This window comes from Ursus americanus, chromosome 21 (genome assembly GCF_024610735.1).
Source record: "Ursus americanus isolate L20-20 chromosome 21, mUrsAme1.1.p, whole genome shotgun sequence".
In the NCBI taxonomy this organism is placed as follows: Eukaryota; Metazoa; Chordata; class Mammalia; order Carnivora; family Ursidae; genus Ursus; species Ursus americanus.
Genome location: NC_142147.1, coordinates 39,480,086 through 39,508,034, shown reverse-complemented (window position 1 = coordinate 39,508,034; position 27,949 = coordinate 39,480,086). Strand labels below are relative to the sequence as shown.

Below are 27,949 nucleotides of genomic sequence, written 5' to 3'. Positions count from 1 at the left end.
GGGCTTGGGGCAAGGTGTGCTCCAACTTTGTTAAAAGCTCTCCAGGCGATTCTAAAATGCAGCCCTGCCTGACACCTGCCTGCTTTAGCCTAAGGGTAACATGGCCTCCCCCCCGAGTGCTGCAAGCAGCCGGCAGGGAAAGGATTAGATCTCTTTTATTTAAAGGATCACTAGGTAGAGGCTGGGAGAGCCTTGTGGAAAGTTCCAGCGATAACCCTGATGAGAGAGAGTAAGAACTTGGTCCCGGGTGGTGTGGGGAGGGAGGGGCAGGAATTCCAGAAATATTTAGGGGAAGAGCTGGCAGCCTTTTTGCGAAGGATCCATGAAGGTGAAGTGACACCAGATTTCTGTGTGGACAGCTGACCGCAGGGTCACTGAGATGGGGAAGGTCAAGAGGTGGCTACTTGAGGCTATTGGTCTTGCCAGAAGATTCCTGAGAGGCCTGATGATTTCTTTGGGCAAAAGAAATGGAGCCAAGGGACGAATCCACAATCCAGCCCGGAGACAAAGCAGCTGTGTTCCCAGCACCCCGGCAGCCAGCACCCCAGCAGCCGTTAGAGGAGGTGAGGCCCTCAGCTGAGCCCGGCACGGCGGGCGGGGGGGCATAATGTGAGGGGTGGGCTGAATCGCCACTGAGGGAGGGCAGGTGGCAGACCAAGCAAGGGAGAGGTTCAAGAAGGAGGGAGGGGTCCCCAGGACCCTAGGGTGCCAAGAGGCCAAGTAGGACCAGGTGGAAAGGCACCAGACAGGTCTGGGGGAGGGGCGGGGGGACGAGGAGCCCGGGCTGGGCTGAGCTGGCCTCCTGTCCGCACCTCGCAGCACCTAGGTGTCGGGATACAAGGTGGCTCTGGAGGCGCAAAGGGACAGACCCCCAGCAGGATGCAAATACGCAGCTGACTTGAAAACGAGCCTTCAGTTCAGGTGTCTTCTCCTTCCCTCCTTTAGTCAGAACTGCAAACGCTTCCCTCATCTTCCTCGTCCTTCTCCTGGAGCGCAGCCCCACCGTGACCGCCGCCTCTCACTCAGGTTTAACACGCATCCCGAAAAGTGCACACATCCTAAGCGTGCAGCTCTGTATGGTTTCACAAACTGAAAGCACCCATGGGACCACCCAGATGAGTTAGACCCATCGCCACTGGGCCCAGAGTTTCTCTTGGGCGCCCTTCGGGGCCCTACCAGCCACGGGTGGCCAGTGTTCTGACTCTCCCACTGTTCAGATGACATTTTCAGTGCTTTTTTTCATTTTGTTTTTCCTGGATTTTGTTTTTATTCTTTTTTTTTTTAAACAAACAGACCATGCATTCATTCATAAGTTCCAAAAACCAAAGTGATATAAAAGAGAAGTCTTGCTTCCCTCCCTGTCCCTTTCCATTCCCCCTACCGTATAGGTGAGGAGTTGGCAGATTTTCCTGGAAAGGGCCAAGGACTAAATGCCTGAGGCTCTCGGGCCCTGCGGTCTCTGTTGCAACTGCTCAGCTCTTCGGAGCATAAGGCGGGTATGAAATCATCCAGCACGTGCTCTTCTGGGTCCGCTGGATCCCACCCCTCACTCTGCTTCGGAGATTCTTCCTCTCCCTGGCATGGGTTCCAGCGTATGAGAACATGACTTTATTTATGCAGTCTGTCGTTGACAGGCACGTGGGTAGCTCCCGTCTGTGGCTATCCTGAGCAGAGCAGCCGTGAGCAGGCTGGCCCGTGTCTGCTGGTGGACATTTCCCCCGGGGGAGGGGCACCCAGGAGTAGGGTGGGCCCCATCAGAGGTGAGCCGTGTGTTTTAAGGTTGCAGAGAGATGGCTTCCTTTCCAGGTTTCGTGGCTCATCCAGGCTGAATGTGAAGATGGAGCCAGGACTGGGGGGAAGGAAGGAAGGGACAAGGAGGGTGAGGAGGCAGGGCCCGTGGGCAGCCTTCAGGAGGCAGGAGCAGAGTGGACGGATGTGGACCCAGTGGGGAGCCGTTTGTGAAGTTGGTCAGAAGAGAGGGATCCTGCCTGGTTACCACCCCTGCCATCCCCCTGGTGGGACCCTTACCCCTGCAGTCCCCACCAACGGATTTGGGGAGGACTGTGTCTCAAAGCTCTCTCAGTCCTGACTTCAGTCAGCATCAACCAGGGAGTTTTCAAAAATCCCAGGGTCCTGTCTCCATTTCTGGGAATTCCGATTCAATTGGTCTTGGGGGAAAGCTAGGCAGTAGCTTTTAAAGACTCTCGGGGATTCTACTGGAAGCCAAGGCAGAGCACCAGGAGGCCTCGCATAGTGGCTGGTCTCTGAGACCATAACTGATTCCCAAGAATCGAACTGCCCGGTAGAGACCACCTGCCCACTGGCAAACGTGTGAGGCACGCTCTCAAAAGTGGACTGAAGCAAAGGAACGTGAAAAGGACCTCACTGGAAGAGTGGGAGGCAGCTCTCCGAACTTGCTGAGACCAGGCTGGGAGAAGGACCGAGGGGCACAGCCTCTGCCTAGTGGCCCCACCGGTACTGTTCCACAGTCCCAGCCCACTCAGCTGCCCACCCTGGCTCTGACCGAGGTGCTCCTACAGCCCGCTGAAGCCTTTCTGGCTAAGCGGGACCCTGGGCAGGGCCCTGGCCTGGACATGCTTGGGGCCTGCACACTTAGTAGCCCTCAAGACAGAAGGGGTGTTGGGGTGCTGGGCAGCCACAGTGACAGTGGCCCCATGGGCCCTGGCAGAATAGAAGGGGCTAAACTGGGCAGGATGGATACCCCCAAGTGGACGATGGTCAGTGGCTACCCGTCATAGATCTTTCTTACCTTCTCTCCGGTGGTCCTGATTCTGCAGCTAGCTCTTAGAGCCCCAGTAACATGGAGCTCAAGAGAGCTCTTGGCTGGGCCCCCTGGGTCCCGCAGAACAGAGACCGACCCAGTGACGTCCTTGGCCACTTACCCTAAACTGTGCTGCTCTTCTCACCAAGTGTGTGGTCCTTACCAGCCAGTTCAGACACTGTTCCCTCTTGCTGTGGCCACAGTTGGCATTTTCTGGTTGGGGGTGACTCCCCCTCAGGGAGCTGGCTTTGAACTTTTCAGGCTAGATCAGGTTTCCTGCAGCCCCCTGGGCTTTCCAGAAGGAGAATGAGCCCAGGTGTCCCTCTGGGGTCTCTGGCAGGGGTGGTCAAGCAGGTGGACCTGAGGGGAACTGCAGAAGAGCAGCTTTCCCTGCCCTCCCCCAGCCCACTGGGCTGCTCTCTCATTCCCTTCCCCCCCTCTCTGGGCTCAGGTGCTGGGAGCCATCTCGGACTCCATGGAAACCACAGAGGAAGCTGGAAATCAGAAGGGAGGAGGGGGCTGAACTCCTCTTGCAAATCCTGGGGAGGGGGAGGAGGGCGAGTCCATTCCATGATGAGTAAATGCCTAAAACCCCATGTCTGTTTCACTGGCGGCCAATCCACCGAGGAATTGGCTCCCCGTTTCCCTCAAGGGCTATCGGCACAAGGGCAGGAGGATTCCTTGGGAGGAGCTAGCAGGCGCTGGGTTGAGGGGCAAGGGTCAGGGTTGAGGGGGAGAGATGGGGAACAGGAGTTGGCGGACTGAGGATCAGGTAGTGGTGGGTGTGGTGGAGGTGGGCGTGAAGCTTTGAGAGGAGCGGCTCCTGGAGGAGGGGGAGGCTGGGAGATGGTGGTCAGTAGGGAAGCAGCAGTTTGGCAAGTGGGGTGGGGAGTCCTGGGGAGGGGAAGGGGTAGCAAGGTGGGGCTGGCCACATGGGGTCTGGGCTCCCATGAGCCAGTGTCGTCCCCCCACCCAACGGCCCCCGAAGCTGAAGGTTTCCATTTTAGAAAGGCTCCATCTCTTTTCAGCCCCATTTACTCACGTTCCGTGTTTCGCCTCCGAATAAGCCAGAGGAGCTCTGTTCCCCCCTCAGGAGGGAAAGCAAGGAAGTTAATCATTCTCAGTTTCGTCCTGGGCCCCAAACACCTGAGAACCCCTAAGAAGAGCCAGATCCTGAGCATGTTCTAGGACCTCAGCTTCAAATAAACCTCAGCATCCGTACCCCTACTCTTGGTACTTCGTGGAATGACTCCTACTGTTCCCATGACACTCGCCTTTGATCAGACCCTATCCTGGAGGAACAGGCACCCTAGACCCTCTTTATTTTATTTTATTCTATTCTTAAAGATTTTATTTATTTATTTTAGAGAGAAAGAGAACACATGTGTGTGAGCTGGGGGGGGGAGGGGAAAAGGGAGAGAGAAGCTCAAGCAGACTCCCTGCCGAGCATGGAGCAGGACGAGGGGCTCGATCTCTTGACCCCGAGATCATGTCCTGAGCCGAGACCAGGAGTCGGATGCTCAACTGGCTGAGCCACCCAGGCGCCCCACCCTAGACCCTTTTCTAATACAAATCCCCAGCCCCAAAGAAAGATGAGACTCATTCTCCTTTCCTTTTCTTTTCTTTCTGAGTCTCCCAGACACTCCACCCGCTCTTCCCTGTCACTCTATTCAATAAACTCTGCTTTCACTTTCTCTGACTCAAGTTTGATTTCTATCCTGCGTGAAGCCGAGGACCCTCTTGGCTGGTCCTGTGGGACCCTCCCCTGGGTTCTCACACCCATGCTGCCTGCATCACATCTCCTCTCTTGGCACTGCCCTGGCACGCTGTGCCCACGATCCTTGCAAATAAGAACAGCCCTTTTCCTCCAAAACAAAAACCAACCAACAAACCTTCCCTGACCAGGTCTGACTGTGACTCCAGAGCCGGGAGTGGGGAGACCACCATGGTGGGGACGGGCCAGAGTGGGGGGTGCAGGGGACAGCTGGGAGGCTCCAACAGATTCTGGATTAAAACAAGCTCCCCAGTTTGCAAGGGACCCCCCGGCCCCCCCCCAGAGGCTACGGCGCTTTCCTGAGATAGAGATTTTCTTTTTTAAAGTGGTTTTATTTATTTTTGACGACACAAATGACTGATTATGTCCTCCCTTCTAAGAAATCAGACCACTAAGTAAAGTTCCATTCCTGTTTGATCTCTCCTGCAGCACCCTCCCCCACTCCCTGAAGACAACCTTAGGTTTATCTTCTTCCAGACCTTGTAAGTGCTTTTGCAACAAAAACACGTGCCCACAGAGAATTCATAGAACAGTCTATGGTTTTATGGGTTTGTAAACATTAATGACATAACACGGTGTGTGCTGTGCTTCCGACTTTTCACTCAGCAAAGTGCTGTTGGGACTTCTCCGCCTGGATACCTGTAGATCTAGGACATTCCTCCTAACTGCTCTCACAGCACGCGAGCTGATGCGAGTTATGAACTCATGGATTGCTTTCCATTTTCCACTATCGCAAATAACCCTGCAGTGAGAGCGCTGGTTTATACCTCCTTGTGCTCACGCGGAGGGGAGCCTCAGGGTAGATCATGAGCATTGCAATTATGGGTCAGAAGGCTTAGTTTTAATTTTTTTGGTTTTAATAGATATTTCTAAAGTGCTCTCCAAAGTAGCCACTCCAATTTATTTCCCCAGAGCCTTATAACGTTTGTTTCAGAGAGCTTTGCTCTGTGTCAGCCTTAGAGTGGGACGGAGGGGCTAGTGGGCTCTTTGGCCGGAGGCTGGGGCCCCGTGGGTACCACAGGTGCCCTGACCAGGCCAGCGAGCTCTCGATTAGGTTGTGGGAGGGGCAGGAGGGGGCCTCACAGGGAAGATGAGAGAGCCTTGGGTGTGAAAGGCCCTCACTGGGGGGTGGGGAGGGAGGAAGGGAATAAGGGTGTGGCTGCTGGTGGTTGATGAGTTCAGGACTGATGGCCAGTGCTCACACCTCATCCCTGGAGGGGCAGCTTGCAGGGCCCCACCTCAGCCCACTAAGGGGTGGCCTGCATGTTACCTCCTCTCTGCAAGCCCCCTCCCCCCAAACCACACCGGAGGAGCTTGGAGCTTGTCCCTGCTGGGTGGACCTTCCCCAGAGGACCTGGACCCCATAGAAGGGGCCCATGGTCTTCACATAGCAAGTGTCCCTTTGTGACAGAAGCGACAGAGCTTGTCCTTGGTGCCAGATCCCAAGCTAAAACTGGCCTTCTGGGCAGCCGGTTCTGTAGACTGGAGTTCAGAGAACAACCGCAAAGATTCCAGGAGCTCTCTTCAGCCCGGCGTTGGCCACCTTCTCCCTCAAGCAGATGTGTCGCCCAATGGAAATGTTCGGTCCCTTCTCCTCCCAGAACCCTGTGAAGTGAGGCCCAGCTGCCACCCCCAGCCGGCACTGGTGCTGAGACTTGGGGGATGGGGGTTGGGCAGAGACACCCGGTGCTCGGAGGGTGGACAGCTGGTCCTGCAGGCAAATTCGTGGTCTGTTTCCACTGTGAGCTGATTTTTAGTAAATTCTCCTTTAAGCCCTAAATATTGATCTCTGAGATCGGGGAATGAAACTGACTTTCCCAAAGACTGTTTGAACAGAATGTTCAGAAAAGATGGGGAGGGGAGTGGGGCCCCTGCCGGCTCATCACACTGCTGGTGAACCTGACATCTGAGGCCGAGACCGTGCCACCGTCTGGACTGGGCACAGCAGTGGCAACTTCAGGGATAGCTATCGATCTTTGTAAAAGATGCTTGGAATATAATGGCCAGCGCTCCGAAGTGGAGGAGGGCACTCAGCTTGGACAGTCCCAACCTTGGACCTGGGCAGGTGTTTCTGCAGCAGGACCCTTGTCTTCAACTAGACGAGGAAGTGTCCTGCTTTGAGAAGAGTAGGCCTCTCCTCTCGCCCACTCTTGGCTTCCCAAGAGGTTGGAGTCCGTGTGAGCAAGGCTGACGAGGGGAGAACTCCCTGCTGACTGTCACTTCTCAGTTACCCATCCAGGACACCCGGTCCAGTCCCATGTTGGGTGTACCCCATGCCAGCCTTGCGTTGGGATGTGACAATGTGGGCCAAGTCCCCGGGCTGTAGGGTCACTGGCTTTTGGTGCATGCATTGTTCCCTCAACATAATCATTTCCATTTAATTGGCTCCAGCCCCATCTCTATGAAGTGGGTCCTCCAGTCTCCTTGAAAATCTCTTCCAGGTATCCCCGGGGGTCCCCAGAAGGCTTTTTACAGAGGCTCACAGAGTCCTCCCACTTCCTGTGCTTCAAGTCTGCTGCCCAGGAAGCCCCACTTATGGGCCACGGCCCTGCACTAGCCCTGCCCAGCCTCATGCGGCCACGCAGTGCTGAGACAGAGTCAACCTCCCTGCGACCTTGTCCAAGCTGAAGCTGGGCTGTGCTCCGGGCAAGGGTGAGGCGAAGGCCACACTATCTCCCCAGGGCCCCACAGCAGTGTTGCTCGGACCCTAGTGCAAACAGCCCCTACAGTGTCTGCCCCCGGCCTTGGTTCTGGGGCAGAGCCCCAGGCGCTCCTCCCTCTGCCCTGTGTTGGCTCTGATAAACTGATGGAACAAGTCACTCAATGTAATGGTTCCAAGCAATCTTTTATACAGCTCAGGATTCTGAGGGCCGGCTCGGCTGGTCTCCGTTGGACTCATTCATGAGTCTGCATTCAGCTATCAGGTTGGCTGGACGCTGGTAATGTAGGCCAACCTAGCCTATATTATACGTCTGCTGGTTGACAGGCTGTCCAACAGGCGTCTTAGCCTCCAGCAGACTAACTAGGGCATCTTCGCATGGTGCCAGGGCTTCCAAGAGGGGCGAGAGGGTAAGCCCTAGTAGGTGAACGCCTTCCAAGGCCTCTGCCTTTGCTAATGTCCTATTATCCCAGGTAAGTTGAGTGGCCACCCCGCATTCAAGGACTGGAGAAATTGACCCCACCTCTAGGTGGGAGGGGCTGCAGTGTCACTAAGCAAGCGCATGGATGCAGCAAGAAGACTTTGAGGGCAATTTTGCAGCCTATTATACGTCCTTAGCCCCTCTCACAAACCTCCTGGCAGCCTCTTCTCTACGTGCAAATCCATGCCTACATGCAGAGCCCCAGGCTGAAGTTCCAGGCAGGGCCAGAGGCCCTGGGTGTGGCCAGGAACATCCTCCCTGCAGCTTTCCCCACTTACTCAGTTTCCATGCAAGAAGCTCTTCACATCCCTGCGTTTGGCTGGACTGCCAGCCCACGTGCAGGGAGCCCAGGGCTGGTTCCAGGTGGTCAGGCAGTCCCAGGATCCAGCCAGTCTTCTTGAAGGGAGTGAGCACTGGTCACCTGGCCTTGGGGTTATGGTCTCACCTCGTTGTGTCAAAATTGCTCTCTAGGTGGACAGGGCTGAGAGTGACTTCACAGGGCATGGGATAAAGGGCCTGGTCGGTTTCTGATGCCCCTACTTCTCGTCTGATCATTGACATAAGGATGGGGGCCATCATGAGCCAAGGGCTGTGCTGTGTCTCATAGGACCATCCTATCTCATCCCCACAACAGTCCTCCAAACTCAGACCTGTCACCCCCACTTTGCCAACAAGGAAGCTGAGGCTCAGAGAGGTTGAATAACTTTCCCAGTGCCACACAGTGAGTAAATAGCAAAACCAGGAATGGGACCTAGTTTCCTACATCCACCTTTATCTAACCATTGTGTAAAGGTTCTCTGATAAGAGGTATCATGATAACAAAAGGGACTACTGCCACATTTGTATAAACTGTCTCCCAAGATCTCATTTCACCCTTGAACTGCCGCCTGGGGAGGCAAAGGCATCTTGTCTCCCTCTCCAAATGGTAAAGTGAGGACTGGAGAAGTCAGAGGACCGGGTTTCTGACTTTTTTTTTTTTTTTTAAGATTTTATTTATTTATTTGGGAGAGAGCATGCACAAGCAGGGGGAGGAGCAGAGGGAGAAGGAGACTCCCCGCTGAGCAGGGGACCCTGAGATCATGACCTGAGCCGAAGGCAGATGCTTAACCGACTGAGTCACCCAGGCATCCCTTAGGCTTCTGACTTTGAAGCCCAGGCACTTCTTTCCCCATGACAGGATGTCTAATGGGCCACTTTGTGCTTAGGGAATATTTATTTGTCAGTGATATGCAGGCAGGGCCGGGCAAGATCTTTAGAGCTGAGGAAATGAAAATTATACACCTTCCCGTGTAAACTGAAAATAAAAACCACGAAGCAAGAAACTCATACTTGTGTTGAAATGGAAATAATTGCATTCTAGACTTTTCGCTCACAATATTCAGGACTAGTTTGTCCAAGTTTATGGTTTTATTTGGCGGAGGAGGGGGGAACTGCTAGTACTCCAAGCTGATCCATCACTGTGTGTCATGCGGCTTTGGGTATATGTACCAGCATCTTAATCCCCTGCCTGTTTGCAGAATGGGACTTGGTGAGATGCCAGGTAGCCAGCCCTCCCCTCCTGCCCTTGCCCGAAAGTGGAAAGGGGCGAGATAGCCAGAGTGTGGGCATGAGGCTTGGGCTTTGCAATGGGCTGCACTGCCCACCAAGGGTTTTGGCCATGGGGGGAGTGAAGCCAGGATGCTGTGTCCACCCAAGGTCATTCCCAAGGGCAGAGGTGGTGGCAAGGGTTCCGGGCAGCACTGTGTGGTGTGGCCTGGTGGTTCTTTGTGCTACCTACCCACCCAGCTCCCGTCTGTTTTCTGAGCCTGCCTCTCCTTCAGATGTGCTGCCTGACATCCTTCCAACACATCTCTCTTCTGCTTGAGATAGACTCAGGGGCTGTTTGCTGCAAAGAATCCTGATGAGCACGGGGACTTTGAATGGGGGAGGGACTGAAGGCAGGCAGGCAGCCGGGGAGCCTTGGCAGTCACATGGGGGAGTGGGGACAAAGGCCCTTAGGAAGGGAGAGGCAGGAGAGGGACAAGGTACTGAGGAGGAAGGGTTGACAGGTGTGAGGTCAAGAGAAGGCAGTCACAAGTGACCCTGGTCTTACTGGTGGCATGGATAGATTACATGGCCGTGGGGACACCGTCTGTGGGTGATGTCATGAAGGGCCAAAAATGTCCTCCTTCAAATGCCACCCTGACTGAAACCCAGGAGAGGGGCAGTTGTGAATGTCAGCAGGAAGGGCCGATGTTCAGGAACTTGGAGTGGGGCGAGGGAGAGCCATCCCCCCCCCAGGGAGATTTCAGATGCTCCCAGGACACAAGCCATATAACCAAATCCCCCTGCTCTGGGACTTGGCACTCATACTCTTAAAATTAGGACTCTCGTGCATTTTTATCAAGATCTTGAAAGTGGTAATAAAGTTACACCAATGAATAGCCCAGCGCAACATGGGAAATGTAATAAAGGTGAAAGCAATAAAAGGTGGAGGGACAAGCCACTCCGCACGGATATGACTCGCAAGAAATAAAAGTCATTATCACCTGCGCAACCTGGCCGGCCCACTCCGCATGTGCGGAAGAAAACCATTTCAGAACTTTATTTCCTATATTGAATGTCGATAATTGGATGTATTTATAAGTCTCTCTGGAAGAAAACAGCTTGTGATTTCAAGATGAGAAAACAGTCTTCCAAACAGTGAAAAACAATATATTCCCCATTTCCACACACACACAAAGAGCTTGTTTCCGTCGATGTTTTTAAGGTGCTGTTGGAATGATTTGCTTTCCCGAAGCCACCATGCCATTTCTCATCTTGAATTGCCTCATAGACCCTGGCAAAGCACTCAGCAGGGACCACTTCATCTGAGGAGCTGACGGGCTTCTGAGGGAGGGCCCCTCAGCCACCGCCTGTTTTCTGCAGGAAGAGGGCTCCTCAGGCGGGCCGGTGGGGAGGAAGGGCAGGAGGAGAGAGGTGGGGGGGTTCCGGGGGGGGGTGACGGAGAGGGGTGGCCACAGTGGCCTCAGGAATGGGAAAGCGGCGGCTGTCCCTGCTGACATTGCGGAGGCTGAAGGCTGGGGCCTGCCAGGGCTGTGATGGAGAGGCGGCCTCCTGGGCTTTCCCTTCCCATCACACTCCTTCCTTCCCCCACTCCGGAGAGCTTGGGTAGGAAGGTGCCACTCCCACCCCCTCTCACACCCACACACTCCCACCCCCCCCCATTCCTTCTGTTCAGTCGATTCGGTGTTGGTTTCCTGAGCCCAGTCTTCTGTTCTCAGAAAAAGCAAAACAATCACGAAACCCCCCAGTGACACCCCATGTCACATGCCATGCACCCTGAGGCTGGTGTTCCCGGGTCAGGTGCAAAGTCTCTTGCTGCTCTTTCCAGTTCTGTTCTCTGACCCTCCCGAGCTCCAGCCCCAGGTGTGAGCTTGGCCCCCACTGCTTTCCTGCCCAGAATCAGTAATTCCCCACTGATCACGGCAGGAAACAGCAACCTGTACCCCTGTTCTCCCTGATGGGCTCCTCTCCCGCCTCTGCCCCGCCCCCCCCCCCGGACCTCCAGTGCAGGGTCTGGGCCCCGACCCCTCACAGCGTCGTCAGTCTCAGAGTGGCACCAAGGATGACAGCTTGGTAGCCAGGGCCAGAGCCAGTGTCTAGGCCACCTCCAGTGTGGTCCCATGGAATCTTCCAGCAGACCAGTGTCCTCAGTATGCGGCTGAAGATGGATGAGGCCCATGTCACAGCTTTTCTAGGGAACACCCCTACAAGGCCCCAAGGGTGGCCCCTGTGTCAATCTGGCTGGTGGCCACTTCTGGGGCTGCCATCTCAGGCAGCCAGTTGTCAGGAGTGTCCGTGGGGCTGCAGGAACATGTGGCTAGGTTGAGGGGGGTGGGCAGAGTGGCAGGACCCAGTGTCTTAGGGACAAAAGGAGCCACAGAAGCTCCAAGCAGTCCCAGGACCAAGTTTCTGGTGGGCGTCTGCCTGGGGCAGGGCACTGCGGTAGAGTTACGATGCTCAGCGGCTGGGCTGGCTGAGCACGAACACCTCCCCTTGCAGGTCACAGTGCTGCAGACTGTTTCAGCCAAAGGCCTGTGACCTCGGAGGTGACATCGCTTAAGGCCCGAGTGTGCTGCCTGGTGCTCTCCCTCGCTGATTTACACACTCCTGCTCCAACTCTCTAAAATCAATCTTTCTCCAATTGCCTCCTGGCTCCCAACAGCGTCTGGATCTGCCCTGCATGAGTAACTACGCAATCTTCTCCCACTCCCAGGGCTGCTTCTCCCGGAGCCCCAGCTCCTGATGAGGAAGGGTGGGGGTGGGGGTGGGGCCCGGCCCTGCCAGAGCCTCTGATGGGAGGGGTGAGTGGTGGCGGGCAGCCTTCTGTGCCAGGCTCCTGTAACACCGGCAGGGCAGGCCCTCGGTCCAGATGGGCCTGGGTGCACGGGAGTCATGGGCAGGGCCTCCCTATTGCTGCTCCCATGCCGGGGAGCTCCGCTGAGTTGGTAGGTGCCCTCCCTCTTTTAGTTTGTGGATGTTTAGGATAATTACGTCTTTTTCATATTAATAAACACTCTGAGCTGGCAGTTGGCTTAATTTTGACATATTTTATGTCAAAAGAAATGGTGGAGGGGCTCTAATTAGCTCAGGGGCAGGTTTACCTTCCACAAAGGAACATGAAGAGCTCATTCTGCTCACCCTTTGTTATTTTTAAAAAGTGTCTCTTTTTTTGGGAATTGAGTTTCTTTAGCTGAAGGTAGAGCAACTGCTCAATGGGGGGGGGGGGCAAGTTCTTGGGGGCCCAGAGCCAGGTGGTAAAGTATAGAGCCTTGTACCTCTGCTCTCCTCCCTGGAGACAGGCAAGGGGGCTGACAGACCTCCTACCTGGAGGACAGACCCCTGAGAGCTGTTATATGTGGAGGGCTATTTGGAGGTGCCACCTTCCTCCTCGTGCCTTTGGTCTCTTTTGGCTATGCCACGGGCTAAAGGTGCCCAGATGTTTGCTCCTGACACCCTCCAGCAGCCCTATGAGGTGGTACCACTAGATCTCACCTGACAGATGAGGAAACCAGGGATGGTGCTGGGATTCAAAGTGGCCAAGCTGTGTCACCCACTCTGTTTATGGTCTGGCTTGGTTCCTCCCCCTGTTTAAGGCTCTGGCTCTCTTCCCAGCTTTGTGGGAACACATCACAGCTGTTTCTCCATCTCATAGCCTCTGGTGCCCCCCAGCCTGACCATGGTGACCCACATCCTTGTCTTTGACAAAGAAACAAGAGGTACCCCCAAACCCAAGCCCTTCAACCAGAAGTTACCTCCAGCTTTGAGACAGCTGGGGACTGGGGTCAGGATCCCCATGGGCATGTGCTGGGCCCTACCTCCTGTCCTTACACATCTGCACACCCTCATGTGGCCCAGGCACCCAGGGGTTCCCCCACCCCCAGCCCGGGGCCCCTTTTCTTCACAAAACCAACATGGGTAACTAGTCAGGGGTGTGACTGCCTAAACTTGGCTCCTGTGTGACCTCAGGTGAGTTACCTATCTCTCTAGGCCTCAGTCTCCCCATCTGTAAAATGGCATTAAGGACAGAGCTTACTGCACAGAGCTGTTGTGAAGATTCTATGAACTAACATTTGCAAAGGACAGGGTCACAGTAAGTGCTCTGTACCTGTTGCCAGTAGTTTTTAGTATTACTATTATTCTAAAACACCTGCAGCCTAGGTTGCTCCCTTGGAACATCTGCTTCCCAATCTCCTTCCCTGATACCCCTTCCTCCAACTCTTTGGAGGACCCTGCACCCAACAGCAGTGCCCAGGAAAGCAAAGGGGATACCTTCCGGTAGATTCTCCCTCCTAAACTGCGCCCTCCATGTGTGCCCTTCTCCCCAGCTCTCCTCACTGGCCCCCTTGCCTCCAGGTCCTCCTCCATCCTGCAGTTGAGGGAGCTTGGAAAGGTCCTACTAGACCTAACTTCCCAGCCGCATACCGGAGGCCCTGCAGGATCTGACCCTTGCTTACTTCTGAGGTCTTACCTCTCACTCCCACACCCCGTCTCCTGGACACTGAACTTTTTGGTGACTCCAATAGCCCTGGCCTTTGGTCAAGTCATTTCCCTTCTTCAGCTACAGCTATCACCTCTGCCCTGCCCCTAGATTGGGTCAAAGACTCTCTCTCCCGGGGTGTCCTCCCCCGAGGGGTGGGGTGCTGAGATGAGGTATCCATTGCCTAGGGACACTCCCTTACTCTGGAAAGGCCTCTGTCCGGCCCCCCCCGCCCCCCGCGGCTTCCAGGGCTCTGCTCCGCGGGTCTCGGCGGAGCTGGACGCTGGAGGGGGCGGGGCGTGGGCGTTCGGCCCCGCCCCGGCCCCGCCCCCCGCAGGGGGACCCGGCCGGGCTCAGCTGATGCTTCACTTCACGTGACGCTGGTGCTGGGTGAACATGGCGGCGGCCACCGGGTGAGTACTGCTCCCGTCCCTGGCCATTGGCCGGCGGCGCGGAGAGGGGGCCTAGGCCTCCAGGCTGATAGCCCCCGCCGCCGGGCCGCGGCCCTGCTGGTCGTGCTGTGTGGCCGCGGGCGGCGCGCTTTGTCGCGCGGGGCCGGCGTCCGAGCGCCGGGCGGCTGGCAGAGCGCTCCGAGTCAGGGGCGGCTGAGCTCCCCTCTCCGCTGCCCCGTGGTCCTCGGGGCCACCTTGGCGCTCAGGCCCCACCCGCGCGCGTGGCGGCCCCGCCGTGTGGCCGAAGTGGGGGCTTGGGTTTGCAGGCGCGTTCACGGCCACGCCCCTCAGGCGGGCCGACCGCGTTGCCGGGTGCCCTGGACCGAGAGCTCCTGGGAGGAGGCTGTGTCTGAGAAGGGCACGTCCCCGCTTCCTTCAGGGCCCAAACGTCACCTCAGAGAAGCCTTCCCATAGTATCTGCCCTACGTTTTGCAGTCCTTATCTCCTTCTGATAAACTATATAGTACATTTATTTTACTTGTTTCTTGTCTTCTCATTTGGCATGTAGAGTCAGGGTCTTTCCCTGGTTCACTCCTGGGTCTCACTGGTAAGTGCCTTGCACACAGTAGGTGCTTCCTAAATTCTGCTGCAGGAAAGAATGGGTGAATGGTTCTGGTAGCAGGAAGTGTGGAGAGGTGGGTTCATTGAAGCGTTGGGGAGAGTGTCCCAGAGGAGGGAACATCTGAGCAAAGGGTGAGTGACAAAGGTTGGGAGTTAAGACTGTGCTGGGGATGGGGGAGAATGGGGTGCATCCTTGTGCTGGAGGGCGTGGTGTCCCAGTTGGCTTCTCCAGACTTTGTCCTGAGGGGTTGGAGCCATCCACAGGTTTTAATCTAATCAGCTGTGCTCCTTAGATGATCTTTCCTCTGGGTTGTGTGTGAGTTCAAAGGGAGGCCCAATGATGGGTATGGCTTATGGGCCTGGTGGTGCTGCGGGCTAGGAGGGGAAGTGGTAGAGAGGGGGCACTGCCCTAGATGCCAGGCTGGGAACTGAGATCAGAATGGTGGAACCAGTGGGCTGACTGCATCTCTCTGGGGAGAATGGCAACAGGAAATGGCCTCTCGGTGGCCTCCAGGTTGAGAGAGCTTAGGAAACAGTGGGCACCTGCTGTATTCCAGGGACAGCACTGGGCCTACCCTTAGGTGTTCACAGGCCACTGGGGCAGATGGACACATGGCACCTGCCATCCACCTGTCTGCCTCTGGTTTGGTGTGCGCCGTAGAGGGGCATGGGTTCTGAGCTCAGGGGAGAGTGTGGGTAGGCTTCAATCCCTGGATGACATGTGTGCCAGTCCTTGGGTGCCCCTCAGGCAGAGAACTATGCATGTGAAGTCCTAGATGAGTGTTAAGGAACCCAGGGTCAGATCCTTGAACCCAGCCTATGACCCTGCCTGAAAGAGCAGAGGGGGCAATAGGTGTAGGCCAGTTGCCCAGATGCAGGTCTGTTGTCTTTATATCTGGGCTGGCCAGGTGGTCATAGGGGGTTCCATACTGGCCTCCGGCTCTCCTGAAGGCACAGAGGAGCCAGACTCCTTGTTTGGATGGGGGTGAGCCTGGACCTGGCCAAATCCTGGAAGGAGGGTTCTTACAGCAAAGCTGATCCTCTGGACCATGGCAGGAGGTGGGGCAGTGGGGAGACACAGAATGACAGAATTCTTGGAGAGGTGCACTATTGAAAGTGCAGGTAGTTTCCAGAGCTTGACAGGGCCTCCTTGGCAAGGGCCATCCCAAGCTAGTAGGGGGCCGCCCTGCTGGACACTTTGAATCTGAGGTCAAACCCTAGCAGCTTTCTTAAAGGGAGGAGGTTTTGAGTGTGTTTCCAGCAAAGTTCTTTGCCCATCTGCACACTCTGATAGATCAGAGTCGTCAGGCATAATGAGGCACTATGCCATCAAGTTATGACCATGGCCTCCCCTGGGAGTCGGATTTGGGTGCTTGTAGAGTCCTACCAGAGCGTGGGTCAGGGGAGGCTGTGAAAGTCTCAGGTGACTGGAGTGTGATTTGGGGAGCAATGGAAGTCCTAAACTAGTATCTCAGATTCAACTGGAAACTCCAGATGCAACGAGAAGCTCCCCTGGGGAGTGTTTCAGGGTTGATCCTGCTCTGTCCTGCCAGCTTGGGCAGGAGCTTCAAGTATGAGATGGAGGGTCCCATAGCCCCCAGAGGGTCTGCTCTGAAGTCCTCCCCCAACCCTCCACCCCTCATCCCATGACACTTGGTGGGAGGGACCCCTACCTTCTCTTTGAGCCATGCCTGAGCTTTCCATGGTCAGAGTTGAGACTTATCCACTGCAGCCAGACCTGCCACATGGCTTTTTCCTTTCTCTTCTTTCCTGTGCCCCTTACCTGCTGGCCCTGGAGTGCCCTTGGCCTGTGATGTAACTTTACATACTTGCAGGCCAGCTGAGATGATGATTCCTCCTCCTAGAAACCTTTCCTGACCGCCTGCCCTCCTGACTTGGCGATACAAGCTTCCTGCTCAGAACTCTATAGAGAATCCCAGGTTTTTCCTCTGGTGGGATGCTTTTCCGTGGCAGCACACCTGCCAGTCATGGTTGAGATGTTGCTTCCCTTCCTGCCTCTGCTGGCATCCTTGAAGCCCAGGGACCAGTTCAGTTTGTACCTCCAGGGCCATGTGACCACCTGTGATTTGTGCTGGGTAACATGGTGCCTAAGGAAAAAAAGGGGGATTTACTCTAAATTAGTCCAGTGTGTTGTCCTGCTTTGCAAGGAGGTTCTCAGTGATTGAGGAAGAATGTGGGTGGGAGGGGGACAGAATTCTGAGTAGGATGAAGAAACTCCTGTAATTTTTTTTTTTTAAGATTTTATTTATCTGACAGAGAGAGACACAGCGAGAGAGGGAACACAAGCAGGGGAAGTGGGAGAGGGAGAAGCAGGCTTCCCGCCCAGCAAGGAGCCCGACGCGGGGCTCAATCCCAGGACCCTGGGATCATGACCCAAGCTGAAGGCAGACGCTTAATGGCTGAGCCATCCAGGTGCCCCAAAACTCCTGTATATTTTTTAACTGAGTGGCTCCCAGGGAGCTGCTCCCCAGAGGGCCTTTCTTTGCCAGCAAGGAGATGCAGGTGGGCTGCCCTGGGTATGAACCTGTTGGGTCATAGGTCATACCAGAGTCAGTGTTTTTCAGGAGAGAAAGTAACCTGAGGAGTCAAGTTCAGGGTCAAATCCTATCCCCACCCTGATGTGAACCTTGTGCTCCTGGGGAAGAGGTGTCAGGCTGACCCTGGTGGAGTGGTAAGGGTGGGTCTGTGGGAGGTGGGCTGGCCACCGAGTGCCCCTTTGCCCTTCCCGGCCCTTTTCCAGGCTTGGTCCTGACTCCACATAGCTCTCTTTCTCTCGGTCTCTGTGTGTGCTTAGCCCCCCTGACCCTTCCAGCTAGGGTGAGTGGGTTGTCCTTGCTGACAGTCAGCCAGTGGGCTCGGTGCCTGGCCCAACCTGGAGGCTGAGGGTGAGGAAGCAGGAGGTCCTTGGCTGACATTTTTTGCTGGGAGCTTAGCAGCGTGGCCCCATCTAGAAGTGGCCTCACATTCTAGTGCAGGGACCTTGTCCTTGTCTGTGCCGTGGACCCCATGTGCATCAGTGAGGCCTGTGCCCCCTTCTCAACGTGATCTTTTTTTTTTAAAGATTTTATTTATTTATGTGACAGAGAGACAGCCAGCGAGAGAGGGAATACAGCAGGGGGAGTGGGAGAGGAAGAAGCAGGCTCCCAGCGGAGGAGCCCGATGTGGGACTCGATCCCGGAACGCTGGGATCACGTCCTGAGCCGAAGGCAGACACTTAACGACTGTGCTACCCAGGCGCCCCACTGCGCTACCCAGGCGCCCCTCAACGTGATGTTTTTAAATGCATAAAATAAAACACAGAGGATTACAAGGAAAACCAATTGTATTGAAATATAGCTATCAAAATGTTAATGCATTTACAGTATAGTAATAGATGGTTCTTTGTTAACCTGTTAAGTAATAAAAGCAGCAGGCCTAATAACCACCTTCATTTTGAAGCAGTAATGAACGAGAGTGACATTTTGAGCTACCGTGACATCAGTGACGTGATAGGAAAATGCCTGTGATCTTGTCGGTGACAGATACATATGTTGCTGATACTGCCGTGGTTAGTTGCTGACATTAATAATCGAGGAAAATGCAAATTGGGATGAGAGGTTAAAGCCCATAAAAATATCATTTTTTCCCATCCAAGTAGATGGACTCCCTCAATTCTAGGTGTGAACCCCCACGGGCCTTGGGTGCGAGCCCTCCGTGTGGCCACCAGGCGAGGAGGGGGTGCTCAGCACTGGTTTAGGGGGACAGGAATGGGTCGCAGGGGCGGCAGCATCACACTTTCCCTGAGGCCAGCCCCACTTGTGGTCACTGGCTGCTTCCCGGGCCCTGGCGGTTGGTAGGGCTGTGCTGGCCCTTGGGGGCTGGAGCTTGTTCTCTGGGTCTCTCTGCCCCAGAGCCAGTCTTCAGGCCCCTGCCATCTTCCTCAGCCATTGTCTCATTTACGCCGGCACTTGGGGACGGCCTGGCTTTTGCCTTCTGAGTTTTGGGTGTCAGCGATAGCGCCAGCGGAAAGCGGGTGGAGGTGTTTTATTGGTGCTCCTTTTGCTGAGCTTGGGGGAGGTCACCTGCACTGGCTCTGGCCCCGATCTTCCCTCACGGCGTTTGGTTTACCCTGGGAGAAATCAAAGGGTGTGTCTCTATGAACCTTGATTCTGGGGGTGCCCTGCCGTAGGGAGTGACTGCAGCGCATCGGCCCGCCTGGCCTGCTCTTCTCTGTCGTGGCTGAGCCCCCCGGGGCTTAGGTGCCATTGCAGATTTTCTTCACAGTAGCAGCTGATGCTCCCAGAGAGTATTCTTAGCACGTGTCCTGTCTTGACCTGGGCTGCTTGGCCCTTGGGCCAGAAGGTCCCAGTCCAGGTGCGCCGAGGCATGGAGGCCTCTCAGAAGGTTCTGGACGAGAGGAAGCCCAGCCCTTCTGAGAGCCACCTGGCATGGTGGCAGGCCAGGTGGAACTGGTGTCCGGTGTGTTTAAGGAGAGAGGGCCAGGGAGAGGGGTGAGGAGCGGTGGGGATGAGGTGGGCAGGGCTAGGGGGTGGGTGCTGGCTGGAATTGGGCACTTGCAGCCAGTTGTGCTATGGAGTCTGTGTGCCTCTGGCCCCTTTGGCCGGCGCCACCTGCCATAGTGCCTTGGCGCTGCCCCCTTTCTGCCCCTGGGGAGTGTGCGCAGATGAAGTTCTCCCCTGGGCCACCCCCTCCACGGCCTTTGCTGACTAGGGGAAAGAGGGTGGGGGGCTGCGGAGGTGCTGGTGGCTGCACTTTCAGTTCCTGACTGCACGGCCAGCTGGGATGCAGGCATGTTTACGAGCTGCCGCCTCTGCCCTTTGATCCTTGTGGCGGAAAAAGCAGCCCGGCCTCGAGGGAGGCCTGGCCCCCGTCCAGCCGCTCTGGGATGGTGAGCGGCAGCCCATGCCCAGGGACCGGGCGGGGGGGATTCTAGTCCTGCGGATATTGTGGGGTGTGCACGACCCCTCCACCCTTTCTGGCCAGGCTGGGCCCCAGGGTTGTGCTTCCTGCCACACTGGAGCTGATGTGGCAATTTCTGGTCTGCACAGCTGTGTGGGTGACCCCACTTTGTGACAGTTGTTCACTCAGCAAATATTTGTCGAGTACTTGCTGTGTGCCAAGCAGAGTGCTAGGCACTGGGGCAGCAGTGACCAGAGCAGACCCAGATCTGTGTCCGTTCTTGGGATTTCCGTTCTTGGGCATGGAGGCAGCCCCCCCCAGTGAGCACCCGTAAACACTGGCTGCATTTATGTTAGGAGGTGTTTGTCACTTCAGCCTGGGACCTGGCAGAGCCTCACTCGAAGGGGTGGTGAAGTGAGTTTAATGCAGAATCAGTTTACAGTGCGGTGGGCAGGTTCAGGGGACCTGGGAGAGAAGAGTCGGGAAGCTGGCTGGGAGCCAGTGAAGGCGGTGCTGGGAGAAGGGAGGCCCGGGAGCTGTGGTCCTGTGGGGAGGGACCACCAACCAGTCGGGTTCCAGGTTCCACCAGGGAGGGAGCAGGGAATGGATTCTCTGTCCTCCCTCCACTCTCTGGTCTCCTGCCCTGCCTCCCAGGAGCTAAATCCACCCAGAGCCTTATTGAAGTGCTGGTCGAAGGGGGGCTGGGCAGAGCAGGGAGAGTGGATCTGGAGGGTGCAAGTGCCAGGCAGGGGAGAGAGCTACACGTTTAAAGGAAGGCCAGGGAAGACCGTCTTGAGAAGGTGGCATTGGAGCCAAGATGTGCTGGAGGTGTCACCTACTCCCGTGTCCCTACCTCTGATGAACCCCCTCTGAGGAGCCCATGGCCAAGTGAATGCAGGAGATACCATCTGCCCGGCTCTCATGCGGTCCCTGGCAGAGCCCTCTCTCCTGAACCAGCTCTGGGCCGTGCCTGCCCTCCGGGGCCTGCGTGTGTACCTTCTGCTCCCCCCCCCCACCCCTGCCCCTGCTGGAGAGCCTGTAGGGCCTCCCTCAGGCACACACTACACCGGCCTGCCTGACTCCTCCTCCGCCCCCAGGCCTGGCCTGTGGGTCTTCTGAGCCCCCAGCACCCTTACTGGGACTTGATCTCCATCCTCCTCTGCCCCCTTCATTCAGGAAGGAGGCAAGGTCCCTGCCTTCCTAGAGCTTACATTTTACCTGGGGACACCAGGAGCAGGGTGACATTTTGCAGTGCTGTGTGCTCTAGAGAGGAGTGAGGAGAGTAGGGGATAAGGTTTGGACAGAGTGCTGGAAAGCTTCTGGGAAGAGCGGCCATTTCTGCAGAGGCCTAGATAAAGTGAGAACACGAGCCATCCAGGCACCTACGGAGTGTTGCTGGTGTTTGGGGAAGAGCTGGGATCCCCCTGCAGACAAAGTTGGGGTTGGATTCCCTCGGTGCCTGGTAGCTCTCTTCCAAGTGCACTTGATAGCTGAGGGGGATGGGCAGGGGAGGGCCTGCTCAGATGTGCATTGTAAAGGGTCCTTGTGGGTGGGTGCAGAATAAGCTGTGGGGAAGGCTGGGACCAAAGAGAGCCTGGAGAGTTCCCTGTGGTCCCCCAGCTGGAGGAGGAGCTAAAGAGATAGGGAGCCTGAGCATGAACGGGGGCTGTGGAAAAAGTGGTCCCCAGGGTCCTGGGTGCCCAGAGGCTGGGCGAGGACTGGGAAGCCACAGGCAGATTGGAAGTGGGGGTCACTGTGGCCCGGCAGGGGCTACAGTGCGGGGAGGGGTGGGCTGAGGCCTGAGGCGGGGACTGAGGAGAGCGTGGGCCGCTGGGACACGAGAACGGGGGGGCTTGAGTGACTCTGCAAAGGATATTTCCTGCAAAGGGGAGAGAGAAATCAACTGCTGGAGGTGAATGGCAGTCAAAGGAAGTGTTTTTACTTATGAGGGTGAGGTTCCTGCACATTGGATGCAGAGTGATCCTGGGAGGGAAACGTGATGCTGGAGCAACCTGGGAATAGACTTGGGATGCAGGGGCCAGAGGCAGGTGGGCTTTGGGGAGTGGGTGCTGGGAGAGTAAGCTGTTTTCTCAGTGCCTGCTCTCCAGTGATGACTGTCCTCCAGGACAGCACCCCTCGGGCTGCCACTGCCCGGTCCATCTCACCATGGTCCCCTCAGCACAGACAGACTCACCTCGGGCCCTGGTACTGGGTGTCCTGTGTATGTGCGTTGGGGGCAGGTGGGTGTCCTGGCCTGGGCTGCCGGGTCTGTGACTTGCAGAGAAGATAATATCATGCAGGCATGAGGGCAGGGATGCAGTGTTGTCTGGGCCAGATCACAGATCCTTCTCGCATGGATGGTAAGCTCCTTGAGGGCAGGCGTTGAGTGCGTCTGCAAACCATTGCAGGCTTTCCCTCCAGGGGCCTCACCTGCCTGCTGGTGAAGCAGGATACAGCTTTCCGTCACTCTGGGTCCAGGGCTCAGGGACAGCAGGGGAGAGTGGGGTCAACGAGGCCCTGTGGTCCTTGGCAACCCAGGGAGGGACTGTTTCTGGGTCAAGCAGGTTGAGTTTGGACTGAGGGGGGTCCCCCAGCAGGCTCGGCCCTCCGGTCACCTGAGACCGTGGGTGGTGGATGTGCTCAGAGGCACTAACAGAAGCCCGTGTGGCGACATATGCTTATGTCTTTGCAGACCTTCGTTTTGGCTGGGGAATGAAACCCTGAAGGTGCCCCTGGCACTGTTCGCCCTGAATAGGCAGCGCCTGTGTGAGCGGCTGCGAAAGAACCCGGCTGTGCAGGCCGGCGCTGTCGTGCTGCTGCAGGGTGGGGAGGACACCCAGCGCTACTGCACCGACACCGGGGTCCTCTTCCGCCAGGTGAGCCTGCCCTGCTGCCTTCCTGCACCTTCAGTGTGCACCAGGCCTCTGGTGGGCTGTCCGCCCTCCTCCAGCGTCGGGCCTGGTGGGCCTTGGGGAACTTTACCCCCCTGAAGAAGCTCTCGGAGGGCGGGCCGAGGCCTGGGCACCCAGGGGGCCCCAACTCTGGAGGGGTAGAGCCCTCCTAGCTCTGGATGGGGGCAGAGCTGATGCCAGTCAGTCTCAGCTCTTAGGTCAGAATACAGAAAAATGACATTCCTGGGGCAGCAAGCAGGCAAGAAGGCTTCATGGAAGAGGCGGTATTTGGTGTAGGCCCTGAAAGCCAGGGTGAATTCTGATAAGTGCAGTTGGGAGTGGGTGTTCCAGGCTGGGGGTGGGGGGGTTGTCCACAGGAGTGAGTGGTAGGGGGATGGTCTGGGCATGGGTGCAGATGGGTAGGCCTGACTTCCTAGGGCCAGATTCTGCCTGCGGCAGGGAAGACATGGGCTGTAGAGGGCCGGGAGGAGGCATGGGAACGGGGCGCTGGGCAGGAATGGGAGGCCCACACATTCATCCCAGCTTGGCCATTGCTGACCCTGTGACCCTCACTGGGTCTTTGCCCGGGAAGTAGACTAGGGGCGCCTTGAGGTTCTGGAACCCTGCGTGATGGAGGTTGGCCTAGCTGTAGGAAGCCAGCCTGGATGTGGTGGCCTTGGCTGCAAATCACTGGCATCACTCAGTTTCCAGGAGCAGGAGCAAGGACCCTCAACAGAGGGGCTCACCCAGAAAGCTGGAGAGACCCTGAGCTGGCCCCACTCTCATCGATCCCAGCTTTGCACCCACTTTACAGATGATGAAACTGAGCCTCAGAGAGGAAATGACTTGCCAGAGGGGGAGCCGGGATTAATTAGAATCCCATCTCTGGACTCTAAGGATAGGGCTGTCTCTTCTCCCTGCCATACCCAGAGCTGGTGCCTGACATGTTGGGAACTTTTGAAACTCCCTGGGGTCAGGCATAGCCTAGGGGACATGGCCATCTGGCATCCAGGCCAGGAGGAGGCAGGGAAACGTGAAAGGGACCTGAGTGTGGAGGGGCGGCAAGACGTGGCCTCCCCAGCTGGACTGTGTCCACCCCACAGGACACAGATGGGCTGTCAGCTGCTGAGAGCGATTGGAGTGTTTTTGTCGAAAGCGGCTCCCGCTGGAAAGTTTCCCTGTGCCACGTTCTTGCAGCTGCAAGCCTGCAGTCCCCTGGTTGCTAGAGACATGGCGGTCTCAATAAGTTTTTTCTGACTAGTCTTGATGCTTCCTGAGGTTTATGTATTCTGTAGTTTAAAAGCCGATCTCCTAAATTCAGCCTTTGGCTCCCTTACTGCTGTTATGCAAGGTTAATTTTAGAAGAGATCCTCCTCCACTTCATACCTTTATAACATTATTTGAGCTCAGTGTTTATTGCTAAACACTGAAGTCATCAGCTGCCCCGGGGGTGGGAGAAGGAAGTAAGAAGTCCTGAATGGAGGAATCCATTTCCGTGCAGATGTCTGGCCTGGGTGCCTAAGTCAAGGTGGCATTTTGCCCTCCTTCGGGCATGGGGGCAACAGAGAGGCGCAGTAGGGCTGCACCGGGCCTGTGGGTCGTGTGGGCACCCGTGTCCTAGTGTGCCCTGGGGTGCCTGGCCAGGGCCCTGAGGGGTGTGGCCAGAGAGGGTTGGAGGTGGGGCTTGGGCACACGCATGGACCGTGCTTCCTCAGAGGAGGCTCAGAGCAGGGTGGGAGGAGCCAGCTGGGCTGCCCATGCCAAATCTGGAAGGGGGTGGTGGGCAACCTGCCACTGGCACAGAGGGGCAGAGTGCACAGGTGGGGAACTATGTGAGGCTGGGTGGGGGATGGGCTCCAAGAGCTAGGGAGCCTGAGCTGACTCTCTGGGGTGCTCGATCTGACACCCCACCTCTCTCCTTGTGCCTCACATTTTTGTCCTGCTGACCGGGTAACCAAGGTCCTTGTTCCCGTCACAGGAGTCTTTCTTTCACTGGGCATTCGGCGTCACTGATCCAGGCTGCTATGGGACGATTGATGTTGGCACCGGGAAGTCGACCCTGTTTGTGCCCAGGCTTCCTGCCAGCTATGCCACCTGGATGGGAAAGTAAGGAGCAGTCCGGGCCATGTGACTGTGTCTGCTGACCACTAGGGTCAGGGCGGTGGGATGGGGGGCTGGCTTGTGATGGCAAGGAGGGAAGGAGTAGTGGGGGTAAGGGCAGTGTCAGTGGTCGGGTCCATTTACAGCCTGCTTGGGGCCAGATCCTTGCCTCCTTGGTGAAGAAGGGGCCGCAGCCACAGCCTATGGTCATCTTTGTGTTGGAGGTACTATTTCTTAATCTTGAAATTCTGGATTCCCAGCTTTGTTAAAATGCCGGAGGCTTTGGCCCCAGTGGGCCATCACTCCTGCGTGGCATCAGCGGGAGATGGCCCCACCTTGGGTGTCAATGGGGGTTGTCTCGGGTCAGAGAGGGCAGCCTGGGACCCTTCTGCAAGGCCCATCCCTCATGGAGTGTTGCTGGATGCCTGCTCTGTGCCTGTCTCTGGCTCTGATGGAGGCCCTACCTCAGTCAGCTCACCTGTGAGACAGGGCAGTGTCTCTAGGCTGTGTGAGGAGTGTGGGACCGGGGCCTGGGCTGTGCTCGAGGCCTCCTCCCGATTGTCCATGTGACCTACCAGCTCCAGGGCCCTTGGCCATGTCTGCCCCTTGTGCCTGCTCAGAGGTGCCGAGGCAGAAGCCGTACTTAACCATGGGTGCTCGAGGCACTCAGGGGATCCTGCTAAATGCTCATCACCTTTGGCATGTCATTTCTTCCTGGAGAGTGATTCTTCTGGGCTCATGACTCAGTTGCAGCCCTTGCTGCCTGGTGCCCCTGAACACTCATTACCAGGTGGGCTGGTGGGCCTGTGGCTGCTATAGGGAGCTGCTCCGTGCAGAGGGCCAGAATAGGGCCTCCCCCACCAGCCCTTCAGTGCAAACTCCAGAGCCTCCTTTGTTGGCCTGAGAGGTACCTCTTCTGTCATCTTGTGGAAGGGTGGTTCCACGTCACCCAACTCTTGCCTCCCCGTCCTGTTGTAGCCCTGATAGTCAGCCTTCATCATACTCCTGGTTGAATCCTTACGTGTGCCCTGCTTTAAAGAAAAACAGGTTCCGGGTGGTGGCGTGGCCTCTGCAGGTCCCGTGGGTCAGTCTTGCTGGAAGCTGGCCGGATGGCGGGGCATGGCCTCCTCACACAGCAGGTCTTGTCACTGTTGTGGCTGCTGAATCCTTATCTGTGGGACAGTGACAAGGCTGCTCGTGAGACACCGCCGGGGCTGTCATCATAGTGATGGGCACTGTGGGGATGGTTACCTTTGTGACACTGAAATGAGGTGGTAAAGATGCCAGGGACAGGCAGCCAGAATATTTGTGGCTGTTGCCGTTGGAGAGCTGGCCTCTTCTCCCTCCTGCTTGACTCGGGTTGGGACCTGGTGACTGCCTTGATGGGTGAATGTGGCAGGGTCGCCTTGTGGCTAGACTCCTGGTTCTTGCTCATGGGACACCTGCCCTCGAACCCAGCTGCCATGCTGTGAGGAAGCCCACACTCACCCATGTAGGGGGACCTCATGGATGGGAGTGGGGCCCCGGCTGACAGCCAGACCACCCACCAGAGTGGGTGACTCCAAGCCCCAGCCTTTGAGTCCTGCTGAGGTCCCAGACCTCGTGGAGCAGAGATAAGCTGTCCTCTTTGGGCTCTGTGCCAAGTCTGAACCTTCAGAGTTCGTGAATGTGAAAAATATCAGTATGGTTTGCTACAAAGCCCTGTAACTGGTACAGCTGTGGTGAGGAGTTTCCTGGTGGAGTGTAGGTCTGGTCTTGGTAAGAGTATTCTTCCAGAACCCTTCCTTCACACAAGGTGATCACAGAGCTGTGGCCTCTGCCCTGCCTGCTAGTGGCAAGTCCTGCAAATAGCAGGGCCCCTGGCACCTGGGCAGCACCTAGGTGCCCATCTAGCTGCCCTCTGAGCTGCCCCTCAGTCCCGTCTGCTGGCTCTGGGAGTGCCAGTCCTGCGGGCAGAGGGGCTCCGCTGTGAGACGTGGGCATGGATAGGGTGCTAGGGGAGGGTCTGAGCAGGGCCTCACTGCCCTTTCTGTCTGCAGATGGCGGAGGGAGGCTCCAAGCGCATCTCCTCTTCTGTCTGCTGCTTTGCCTTGCATCAAGTCGGGGAGTGCCTATCCTGGAGGGTGGACATCCTTCCAGGGCTGTGGGCGGAGAGGGCTGTCCCTGCCTTGGGAACTCCACCATCCAGTGGGAAAATCTGAGCAAATCTCACCATGTTTCCCCACAGCCACCATCTGGGGAGCCAAATGGCACTTGACTGGAGGGTTTAAAACCCAGGACCTGATTGGTCAGGGAACAACTGTTAGCAGTTGGCTATTCTGAAGTGTAATCCTCAGTAATGCTGGAATAATGTTCTATGCTTTGGCCGTGGCTGGTTTTCAGGGCCGCTGTTAAAAGTTCTCCTTTAGGGGCGTCTGGATGGCTCAGTCAGTTGAGCATCTGACTCCTGATTTCGGCTCAGGTCACGATCTCAGGGTCGTAAGATTGAGACCTGCGTCAGACTCCATGCCCAGTGGGCAGTCGGCTGGAGATTCTCGCTCTCCCTCTCTCTCTGCCCCTCCCCCTGCTCGTGCCCACACATTCTCTCTCTTTCTCTCTCTCTAAAATAAATAAATAAATCTTTACCAAAAAAGTTCTCCTTTAGCCTGGCCCTGCTTTGCTGAGCCAGCTGATTGGCTGGTGTGGACATAGAGGCTTGTGTGACCTTGGAGTGTAGAGATGGGTCTGCAGTATGGGTCTCCCTGTTGGAAAGGCTCCACGCCGGGCAGGCCAGAATGAGCAGGTCGGTCCCAGGGGGCCTTCCGGCTCCAAGGCAGAGAGCTAGACCCTTGTCTCCTGCAGACCTGCCTCCCCACTGTGGCCACCCGGGAGGCCTTTGCCTTCTCCTGCTCTGGTGTGTCCCTCTCCTGGTCCCCATGTCCCGAGCCTTTGGGAGAGAAGGCTCAGTTACAAAGGGACAGTGGCGAAGGGGTTGGTTGTCTGGGGCTGGAGTTGGGGAGTGGCCAGATCTGATTGCGTGTGGCTGTTTCCAGACACTCTCATAATCAATAGGGCTCGGGAGCGAGGCTGTTGGGATTACCTGGCCTTTGCAATCAAAACCCACCAGACTGAACATTTGACCTTCAGCTCCTCAGCTTCCTTTTGAGTCTCTATCTGATGGCTTTTGTGAATCCATCTGGCAGATACCGCACTCCAAAGCCGTCCAGGGAAGCAGCACTCCCATCTGCGGATCTGCCGCTTCCTGCATAAAGGGCAGGGTCCTGTTGTCGGGTAGGAGATGCCGAGGGGCCCGTGGGCAGCCTGCTGC

General features: G+C 56.5%; 1 protein-coding gene across 3 annotated transcripts in view; it reads left to right on the top strand.

Moving 5' to 3' along the window:
• The first annotated feature begins 14,042 nt into the window (after window positions 1-14,042).
• PEPD (peptidase D) overlaps window positions 14,043-27,949 on the top strand; it is a 113,374-nt gene continuing 99,467 nt past the window's right edge. For 2 of the 3 annotated variants that reach the window (XM_087870673.1, XM_045796178.2), the window contains exons 1-3: window positions 14,043-14,131; window positions 22,344-22,527; window positions 24,521-24,648. In XM_087870673.1, coding sequence (XP_087726799.1) covers window positions 14,115-14,131; window positions 22,344-22,527; window positions 24,521-24,648 — 329 coding nt within the window. In that variant the 5' untranslated portion in view covers window positions 14,043-14,114. The remainder of the gene's footprint in view (window positions 14,132-22,343; window positions 22,528-24,520; window positions 24,649-27,949) is intronic. The other variant, XM_087870674.1, reaches the window with a different exon arrangement.